The sequence below is a fragment of the Vigna umbellata genome, chromosome 5 (assembly GCF_029865625.1).
Source record: "Vigna umbellata cultivar VRB3 chromosome 5, Vumbellata_1.0, whole genome shotgun sequence".
NCBI classification, from domain to species: domain Eukaryota; kingdom Viridiplantae; phylum Streptophyta; class Magnoliopsida; order Fabales; family Fabaceae; genus Vigna; species Vigna umbellata.
In genome coordinates this window covers 56782311-56792693 of record NC_142169.1, presented here as the reverse complement: position 1 = coordinate 56792693, position 10383 = coordinate 56782311, and the positions used below count along the sequence as shown (strand labels likewise).

The 10383-nt window shown below is 32.0% G+C and overlaps 2 protein-coding genes across 3 annotated transcripts; one reads left to right on the top strand and one right to left on the bottom strand.

Moving 5' to 3' along the window:
* The first annotated feature begins 2688 nt into the window (after positions 1 to 2688).
* On the top strand, positions 2689 to 5417 carry LOC124836807 (Acyl-CoA N-acyltransferases (NAT) superfamily protein). The gene is made up of 2 exons (XM_047312019.2): positions 2689 to 3272; positions 3484 to 5417. Exons 1-2 carry the CDS (start codon positions 3099 to 3101, stop codon positions 4477 to 4479), a joined length of 1170 nt encoding a protein of 389 aa, XP_047167975.1. The 5' UTR covers positions 2689 to 3098; the 3' UTR covers positions 4480 to 5417.
* Positions 5418 to 7661: 2244 nt separating this feature from the next.
* On the bottom strand, positions 7662 to 9896 carry LOC124836809 (Nuclear transport factor 2 (NTF2) family protein). 2 transcript variants are annotated; one of them, XM_047312022.2, is made up of 4 exons: positions 9713 to 9896; positions 9193 to 9307; positions 8581 to 8749; positions 7662 to 8378 (listed from the first exon to the last, which is right to left on the bottom strand). In XM_047312022.2, exons 2-4 carry the CDS (start codon positions 9223 to 9225, stop codon positions 7837 to 7839), a joined length of 744 nt encoding a protein of 247 aa, XP_047167978.1. In that variant the 5' UTR covers positions 9226 to 9307; positions 9713 to 9896; the 3' UTR covers positions 7662 to 7836. The 2 variants fall into 2 exon arrangements, with proteins under 2 accessions (XP_047167978.1, XP_047167977.1); XM_047312021.2 differs by having other exon boundaries at positions 8581 to 8770; positions 9713 to 9895.
* Between the last annotated feature and the right edge of the window lie 487 nt (positions 9897 to 10383).

The window sequence follows — 10383 nt, the reverse complement described above, 5'->3', positions numbered from 1 at the left end:
AATTATGAGCTACAAATAAATTTAATTTTAAAAAAATTAAATAAGTTAGAACATAAAGTATACATTTTATTTTTAAAAAATATAAAACAAAATGTCAAAGATTTCGTTGTCCGAACATTTGACAACACTTTCCTAAACCACAGGAGATATCTGTTCAACTAGTCCTTTGATTATTGAAAACAATATGAACCTGGTCTTTTAATATCATAATTCGAAAATTGAAAACTGATTTTACATGGTTTTCTATTGTTGGATGACAAATTAATTATTTTAAAGATGGAGTATATATAAATTTAGACTTTTTAAAAGTAAAAGAGTATTTGAAAAAGTAAAAAAGTAATTTTTACATTTACTTTTTAAAGATATCTACAATGCAGGTGCTCTCTACAACATTTGGATTTTCTACAGGATTATCAAAATTGTTTATGCAAAATATTAACATTTTTTAAAGTCCTTGTAAATTAGATTTGTGAATATTTGATGCAGAAAATATTTTTTAAATTGATTCATAATATAACTCGTATATGTATTATGATAAAAAAGAGAGGACGTGATCCTTTCTTCATCACATGGGCTATATAAGAGAATTTCTAATACTAAATAATTGAGAATATGTTTTTTTATTCTAATAAAAATTTAACTCCTTCAGAAAATTGATTATTCTTATGTTTAGTCCACGTTTATTTTATTATAAACCTTTCTTGAGAAATTACGCAATTAAAAAAAGTATATGATATTAAATAAAGAGAGTGAAAATAGCTTTAAAATAAGATTTGGTATTATTATGTTTTTGTGTGGATCGACGTTAGGTTAACCTCAGGCTCACGCACGCCACGCTGCACGCCTTTCGTACGACGCTGACGCATTACAACAAAAATTTCACTCACCTTTCCTATCGCAAACATGACATGCCTTCTTTTCTTTTCTTTTCTTTTCTTTAATTTTTAATATTAATACCAATTTCTTTTACTTAATTTCATTTTCATAATTCTATCAATTTTTTAATAGATTTATTCAGTGCATGCCTACTTTATTATGATAAAAAAAAGAAACATACATTTAAAAAAAAATAGTAATTTAATTTTTAAATAGGATTATTTTAACAGAAAATTGAAAAATATATATTCGTATTCAAATAAAACCATGATAAAAAATTAACTTTCCTAAAATCAAACAACTTATATTTTATATATTTATTTTCTTCCACTTTCAAACAGTGTAAAATATACACTGTATAAACTAAAGCGCGTGACTTGACTACAAATATGAAGTTTTAATCTTGTTCCGTACGAGTCGGCAGACTATTAAATATCTTTCATAAACGAGAATCTACTCATTAATTGACCATATTTAACAACACATATTCCTTCGTTCATCAATTGATTATTTAAATTAATCATTCCTATATTATATAGGAGACTAGTCCATCAAAACCTAATTGAACATTTAAGATTAGAAATGGGTGGGTTACGTGTTAACAGTAGAAGCAAAGCGGTGTGTTAGCTAAAGCAACATAATTAAGTGGAATTAGGGATTCATAAGTTAATGACAGGACATTAATTTAATGAAGCTTTTGGGAACAATGCAATGCTTGAGTTTTTTTTTATATATATATTTATTTTTTGAGTGTTAATTTATTTGAGATATGTTTGTGTCTGTGTTGTGTTGTGTGGCCGTGGGTGGCCCCTTTGTCTTTAGACATTAGATTCGAAAGTGAAAGTTAAACCCCACTAAACCATGTTTTGCTTTACCCTAATTATGAATTTCCAAACCTAATGAAAGAGAGTCACTCCTATCAACATAAACAAAAGTCACTTTAGGGAAACCCATCTTGCCTCCGAACATATATATCCATATTTCAAAATAGTTCCTCTCATATAAATAATATTTATTTGTTTACAAAGTGAAAACTCAAATGGGTTCTTCTTGAAAAGCCAGCTTCATTTTAGAAGGGAAAATATATCATCAATTTCATCTTTGAAGTGTTATCTCCACAAAAGCATAAAAAATTTATTTTTAAATTATACATAAACAAGTTTTTAAAAATTACTAAAATAGATAAATAATGTAAACTTAACATGAACTTTAACTCACTTTATATTAAAATTGTATTAAACTGACTTATTTAATATTAAATTGACCCGACTTATTCTTTTTATTGGAAGTTTTACATTCAAAATAAAGTCAATTTTATATGAAAGGAAAAAGTTAGTTTGATACTGTTTAAAAAAAACATTCATTTGACACAATTTTTAATAATGTAATAAATATTTTAAATTAAAATTAATATAATTATATTCAAAATTTTATTATTTAACTGTATCAAATGAATTTTTTTGTGTCAAATATCACCGTTGTTTATGAAATTGAGTTAAACTTGAATTATCTTCTCTCTTAGATTTTCAGGTGAACGATAGAGGCCATAAAAAAAGTTGTACCATGGTGGCTTATAGTTGATGAATTTGGAGTCATAATTAAGGGTGAAAAAGGAGAAAGTAAACTTGGAGTCGGGGTTTTAATCTAAGAGATAGTGTGGAAATGACTAAAAACAAAGAACAAAATGAAGGGTAAAAGAAAGATGAGTGATGAAAATTAGGTGATGTGAGAGATTTTAATTTTACATACAAGAATAAGAATAGCTTAACCTATATATATAGGAGGGAGTGGACAGAAAATGCTAGAGACAAAAAACACATTCCATTATTAATCTAACTTTTGTCTACTATTATTATTGAAGCCTAGGTTATGGATGAATCTGATAAAGAACATTCTCCCTAGTTTCAATCTCTCTCTTTCTATTTTCACTCTTCCTTTTTCTTTCTCTCTCTTTCCACCACCTTTTTTTTTCTTTTGTATTTTATTGTATTTTGTTTTTCTTTCTACCTCCTGCATATAAATCATTATCATAATGAGGTCTATGCCAAACCATTCTTGTTGTAGTACTTGTATTACTTCTCGTTGGTTGCACTGTCTTGCTATTTGTATCTTGTGTACCTTGTTGAGCTTTGGGTTTCCTTTTACTTTTGTTTCGCTGAATCATCACACATCAAACACCTTCGTTCTAAGTTGATCATCCTTGAAATCTCTTTGTTTTGGGTATGGAATTCAACAAGTTCAGAATCAGAAGCTACGAGGGGCAATATGATAGGGCTCAAGTGGAAGATCTTGAGAGAAGATGCGAGGTAGGGCCATCAGAAAGCGTGTTCCTCTTCACAGACACTATGGGTGACCCCATTTGTAGGATTCGGAACAGTCCAATGTACATGATGCTGGTAAGTGATACACAATACTATGCCAGCCACTACAAGGCACTAACTTCATGCCTTCAACACTTTCTTTTTCTTCTTCTTATTATATGTATCATTATATGTACGTGCCACAATTGCCACCATTTAATCTTCTATGTCTTTCACATGTTCTTGTTCTTCTCATTCTTCTTCTTTGATCATCATGTCCTCCACTAACTGCTCAATTTGGTGGTAGGTGGCAGAGTTGGAGAATGAACTGGTTGGTGTGATTCAAGGGTCTATAAAGCTGGTGACGGTTCATGGTCATCCTCCGAAGGATTTGGCAAAGGTGGGGTATGTCCTTGGCCTAAGGGTATCACCCCATCACAGGAGAAAAGGGATTGGCTCGAGCCTTGTGAGAAGGCTAGAAGAATGGTTCAGTTCAAAGGATGTGGACTATGCATATATGGCAACAGAGAAAGACAACCAAGCCTCGGTCAGTCTCTTTATGGACAAGTTTGGCTACACCAAGTTTAGGACTCCAGCTATTCTTGTGAACCCTGTGAACCATCATTGCTTTCAAATATCAGCCAACATTGAGATAGCAAGGTTGAAGGTTGACCAAGCTGAATACCTCTACAGAAGATTCATGGGGTCCACAGAGTTTTTTCCCAATGACATAGGCAACATACTTAGGAACAAGCTAAGTTTGGGGACATGGGTAGCCTATTTCAAGGGAGATATTGGTTGGGGGGATTTTGGGTCAGATGGACAAGTCCCTAATAGTTGGGCAATGCTCAGTGTATGGAACAGTGGAGAGATATTCAAGCTGAGGCTAGGAAAAGCACCATTTTCTTGCTTGTTGTGCACCAAGAGTTGGTGGTTGATTGATAAAATCTTCCCATGTTTGAAACTTCCAATCATACCTGATTTCTTCAACCCATTTGGGTTCTATTTCATGTATGGGGTGCACCATGAAGGGCCATTCTCAGGGAAGCTGGTGAGAGCCTTGTGCCAATTCGTACACAACATGGCTGCAGAATCAAAGGATGAGAATTGCAAGATCATTGTCACTGAAGTTGGTGGAAGAGACGAGCTCAACCATCATATTCCACATTGGAAATTGCTCTCATGCCCAGAGGACTTGTGGTGCATAAAGCCTTTGAAAAATGAAGGGACAAATAACAAGTTCCATGAATTAACCAAAACCCCACCAACAAGAGCTCTTTTTGTAGACCCAAGAGAGGTTTAGTTAATGCATGATCTCAAAAAACACATATATTAAGAAAAAAAAATAAAAGAGTAATAAAAGGGGGGACAAGAAAAAGCTTGGAAATATCTTCACCTTAATTTTCTTTCTTTTCTTTCCTTTCCTTTCCTTAGCTTTCTCTAAGAACCAAAACCCACCTCATGTATTGTGTGACAACTCCATCCATCTCTCTTGGTGGGGGGTTTTCTCTGGTTCCTTTCACATCGGTGACACAAAATCTCAAAAGATATCCATAATTTTGGTGCCACACTTTGGTGTCCTTCTTAGCAATTCCCATCTTCTGCCTCATGACTCTGACTACTCAATCACCATGGTGGTCCAAACTTTGTTCCTTCCCCTCAGGTAAAATTTTTAGCTGGACCCTCCTCACTCACTTTGTCGCATCTCATTGGGATATCATCTCCGTAACATGTATGTCATCACTGAAAAAAAAAACAAAGAAAAAAGAAAAGAGATTTACTTTCTAGCCATTTTATATACATAATGTGTGATCATGAAAGTAACCATTATTCTATTCCATTCAAGTCAGACTTAGACAGCTTCTGTTCCAAGATAAAGGGGGAAAGAAAAAATGCATGTGACTGTCAAGGGGTTGGTTTCTTCTTCATTTGTGCTCGAGCATTGTTGTCCCAAACTGCATGAGGAATGTTAAAGTTTCCATAGCCTGTGTGGGAATCAGCCAAAAACACAAACGAGAGACTTTGCTTGGGTTTTCAATTTTTACCATTAATGCAAATGTTGGTTAACTGGCTAGTGACCTTGCTCTTTGTTAGAACCATATAAAGAGTGAGTTGGACTAATAAAGTTAGTGGATTTCTATTTAGAAAGATTCTGTAATTGTTCTACTTCTGTTCAGTATGACCACGGAATAGCACTCATGAACCTTCTGCAATAAATGATTGATACATTACATTTATCCACGCATTTCTCATCATCAATGTTTTTCAGTAAAAACAGTTTACTTAAACCAGATCAAAATTTCATTATCAAAGGTTAAATTTCATTATCAAAGGTTGTGGCTTTACTCATGTTCCTTTGAGTTTCCAAAACTTTTTCTGTCCACATTTGATAAAATAGACATTAAGACCCTTTTGGTTATGAGGAAAGAAAGTTTTCCTTGAGTTCACACTAAATTTTCTATGGCAAGGGCCATGCATTGTCCTTCCTTTGTCTGAAAAACCATGGTGCCGAAAGTGGTTCTTGGAAATAAACCTAAAGATGCAGAGAGCAGCTAGACTTAGTAGCCTGAAAAAGAAGGGTGTCTGAAACTGAAGAAATTGAAGAAACATTGAACTTGAAGGTAGGCTGAGGACCACTTTGATTAGTAATTTAGCAGTACTATCTATCTCCATAGAAAGCCAAAAACCAAAAGGTCAAAATTTCTGTCATTTGTTTTGGACTTAGTGCTTGTCGTGAAGTGGAGGAAGCTACCTTTGCTTGCTGTTTTTAGTTTTCGCAAACAATTATTATGTCATGCACTTTACTTCCTGCTTATGTTCAAAGACATTTCATGGCTTTGTTGCCAATCAATACCAACCATAATAATACCTTACCAATTTCTTTTAAGCGATGTCATGAGACAAATATTTAATCATACTATTAATTAATAAAAAAATTATCCAAATTTTTTACATTGGTCCGTAGAACACTTGGAAAATTCTTTCTTCCTCCAACTACGTTTCTTCGAGTACCTCTACAAGGATGTTGGAAAAGACTAAATTGTGCGAAAATGGTATACCCAATTCATAATACATTTCCAAATCTAAAAATATGTTTAATTCATGGATTAGATAATAGGAAAAAAATTTCCAAATTCTAAAATATATTATAAATTACCTACTATGAAAACATTATAAACTGTAGGATTACAAATGCATCTTCATGTTACATAATCTAAAATTGTATTTTAAATTATATAATTTAGAATACATCAGATTATAATATGAAAAAATATTATAAATTATACAAAGTGTATTTCTAAATTATAAGATATCAAAATATATTTCAGAATGTATAATCTGAAATACATTTGTAGATTACACAATTAATAAAGTGTATATATATATATATATATATATATATATATATATATATATATATATATATATATATATAAATTTAAAAATATATTTTGGATTGTATAATTCTGAATATATTTTTATACATTAACTAATCTAAAATATATTTTTTACTTTCAAATTGTAAAATTGAAAATGTGTTTCTATATTATACAATCAAAAAATATCTGACCTATGAGTAAGGACTTTTACCTGTGAATGAGGAAGAAGAAACCATAAGAGCGCTAAAAGAAATAGCCCACTTGGAATGAAAATGAAACACCGAGAGAGGCCCAAAATGGAACATATAAAATGTGAAAGAGAGACTTAACAGAGTAAAAATGAAAAAGACGAGAGACAAAAGAAACACAGGATCTTGCAAGCCTTAATTAGCTGATAATATTTTACATTAAGAATTGGACATAAATATAATATATATATATATATATATATATTAATGTTCAGCCTATGATAATACATATTATATTATTTTATAGATATATATTTTATAAGCTTACTATGTCCTTTTATTTAGTCTTCTATTTCTAACCCAACAATTATAAAGTGGGTAAGTGTAACTTTTTTTCCAAACTTTCGACCATAGTATGTTTACACATTCAGCAATATATTTGTTAGTTCTTAGTTTTCACATTCACTCACTTCTCTCATTTGTTGTGGCATTGTTTTCCTTGGTGTTAGTAATTTAGAGAGCACGGCAACAATAATGGGAAGATGAAGGACAAAACTTGCATGTGATTTTCTTGCAACTTTTATGTGATTATCTCAATTAGTGTTTTTTATTTTTATTTTACTTGGAAGAAGACTTGTTATCTTGTCATAAAAAGTACTTGATCTAGTCCTGTATCTTTGTTAGTGTTATTTGACTTTTTTAGCAGTCATCTTTCCTTTTATTCCTCCAACCCCAAAATAAGCCAATAGTTTTTAAGTCGTCAACAACGTCTCAACAATTAAATTTTTCACATTAGTTTTTTTGACTCATGTCTCACCAACAGCATCAAATCAGCAACCTCTTATTTTTCAGACACTGAATTAACTTCTGCATAAATTTAAAAGTTAGACTTCAAAGGAATTAAAAGAGAAAAAAAATTCCACAATAAGAAATTGATTTTATTTTTTAATCCTCAGCACAACTTCTACAGATTATTTGTATGTTGCAATGTTACACTCTCAGAATCTCTGAATACAAACATAGAAAGAGAGAAGAATGGGAGAAGAGCAACTAAGGGTGAACTTCCTATCTATATTACAAACTTTGATGTGTTCATAGGTCTATTGGGGAAGCATGATGGATACAAATAAACCACAGTCCATCAATCTTCTCAAACACATTTGTTACAAACTGTCCTCCCCATCTGCCTCCTTTTGTCTTCACAAATTCGACGCAAGTAACATATCCCGTATCCCCTTTAACGTGAACCTTAATGTCTTCTAGCTTAATTTCTAGCGGAAACTCGTAGTTAGCCCATATAAAATTCCAGCTCTCAATGATATCATCATAACCAGTTATCCCCTTCAAACCAGGATGGACACAGCATACCTCATTACTTTGCGCCCATATTCCTTGCATGGCTGCTAGGTCACCAGCCCTGAATGAGTCATAAAACCGGCTGTTTGCTCCAAATAATGCTGTCTTGCTATCTTTCTGAAGGTTTTTCAGAGTATCCCTTATTTGTGCTGCTCTAGCATAATTCTCTTCAGCTATGGCATTCTCTAGCTCCTCCTCCAATGTCTCTTCATCCAATGCAATGTTCTCGCCATTCAATGTGCTCTCTGAGTCTTCACTTTTTACTCTCAGTGTTCCCACTGATAGAATCCAAAGACATTTTTAGACAAGGAAAAGGCTAAATTTGGCAAAATATGTACTGAAAAATTGGGGCTTGGATGCAAAAGGAATTGGACTAAAGCAAAGTCTAAAGGAGAGAAAAACCTCTGGCCTTATACTCATCATATTACCCAAAGGGTAAGTCCCAATGTGAATTATAAGGTTTTAAGAAAAGTTACTTACTGAATCTTCCCATTTGCAACTTGAGAGATTGACCATGTAAAAGACATACTTGGTCTCCTCTTCCGAAACTTCTGCTTAGAACTAACTTGTTTGGAGTGCAAGAAGGCAAAGAAACATGATGAACCTTCTGAAAGCTATTGATGAATGAATGTGGCAAGACATTAAACTCCTTGATAGCAGAAGAAAGTCCCTTCATTCAAAAGATAAAATCAATGAACTGTGTTGCAATTTACTAAAGAAATACATAATTGTTTAGATGAAAGGTATAACTTCATCCTCACCCCTAACCAATCCATAAAATTGATTTCTGTCAGCTAAATTCACGGTATATCTTATTTACAACAATGCAGCGGAAAATATAATCACAAACAAACATTCTATATCAGCTTCTAACAGTCAGAAATCAATCCAAGAAAGCATGCGGTCAATGAGAAAGCCTAATTTATTTTCCCAAATTCTGTGTCAAGAAGTTAAACTAAATCAAGATTCAATATCGGATTCTTATAGAAATGCTCTTATAGAAATTTGCCAAGAACCAAATCAGACGTCTTCTCAATTCAGTAAAATGATAAATATGTTAGCATTTGGATTATAAGAAAATCTGCAATTTACATTGATGAATAAGGTGGTTCCATGAAGCGCCATAGTTCAAACTTCAAGAAGCCAGAAACTAGAAAAATGACTTTGATCAGCCGAGAAAAAAGAATAACAACTGTTGATGCTTATCCTGAAAATCACAAGAAAAATATAGTGACAAGCCTGCACTTAAGAAAGAATCAGAGTTATATAAAAAATAAAAGCAAGAACATAAACAGAAATTGATTCTTTCAAAGTTCAAGCATAAAAAACCAGAAAAACGACATTAGCAAAAATTCTTTCAAGTTCAAGAAAAGTTCCCATTTCTGAGACCTTTACACCCAAGAATATACAACAACATAAAAAATGTATTCAATATTAAAAAATACAACTTTAAGCAATTGGGGTTTAGAAAAATCACACAGAAAAAGGGAAAACAATTTGGGTATCCGTGCAAATTTCTCTGTTCAAAGAAAGGCAGAGAAACGGAGGAAAAAGAACTGTAACTAGTATTAACAAAAAGAATATACAATAGAGGGGAAGCGATTAGAGTAACCTTGGAAGAGAAAAATCAAAACAGTGCGCAAGACGGAGTATAGATCACCAGAGTGAGTGAAAAGGAGCAAGCGCCAATGCCTATTTACGCTTCTTCGATTGAACGAACTGGAAGGGTAAGAATTCACCTATCTGAGAGGAAGGGAAAACGGTGTCGTTTGTTTGCATGGAAAACTAAATTCTCACCGTACTTAAACCCAGAAAATCAAGTTGAGAACGGAAATCGTCAAAAGAAAATTCAACAAATAAATAATTATAAATGAAATTGGTTTATTAATTACACATTATTACTATTATTGTTTATAAAATAATTTTTTTACATAGGCAAATGTTAGACAAAAATTGCTATAAAATGATATTTAAAGAGACTCATTTTTAACAAAAATAAAAAAATAAAAAATAAATGAAATTAATTTCATTTAACTTAAACTTGGTTTATTGTATAAGTTCATTTGTAGAAATTTTTTCACACAATTTCTTTAGCTTTTATTTTTTTAATTTGTGCAGAAGTTAATTTTCGTCTATGAAGAAGTAAGTTTTGTTTTCTTATTTTTCTTTCCTAAAAGTCGTTAAAGTGGTTACGGGGTTGAAATAAATAATTTGTTTTAAAGATAACAACACAAGAAAATGGACAAAGACGTATACATCAAGATGAAACAAATAAAGTAAAAT

What these genes read in the sequence shown, in the direction of transcription:
- LOC124836809 (XM_047312021.2), bottom strand. Translation starts at nt 9,225, where the DNA reads ATGGCGCTTCATGGAACCACCTTATTCATCAAT. An exon ending in GAACCACCTTATTCATCAAT is followed by an intron (nt 8,771 to 9,192) that starts GTAAATTGCAGA and finishes TTTTGAATGAAG; the next exon opens with GGACTTTCTTCTGCTATCAA. An exon ending in GTTGCAAATGGGAAGATTCA is followed by an intron (nt 8,379 to 8,580) that starts GTAAGTAACTTT and finishes GGATTCTATCAG; the next exon opens with TGGGAACACTGAGAGTAAAA.
- LOC124836807 (XM_047312019.2), top strand. Translation starts at nt 3,099, where the DNA reads ATGGAATTCAACAAGTTCAGAATCAGAAGCTACGAGGGGCAATATGAT. An exon ending in GTCCAATGTACATGATGCTG is followed by an intron (nt 3,273 to 3,483) that starts GTAAGTGATACA and finishes ATTTGGTGGTAG; the next exon opens with GTGGCAGAGTTGGAGAATGA.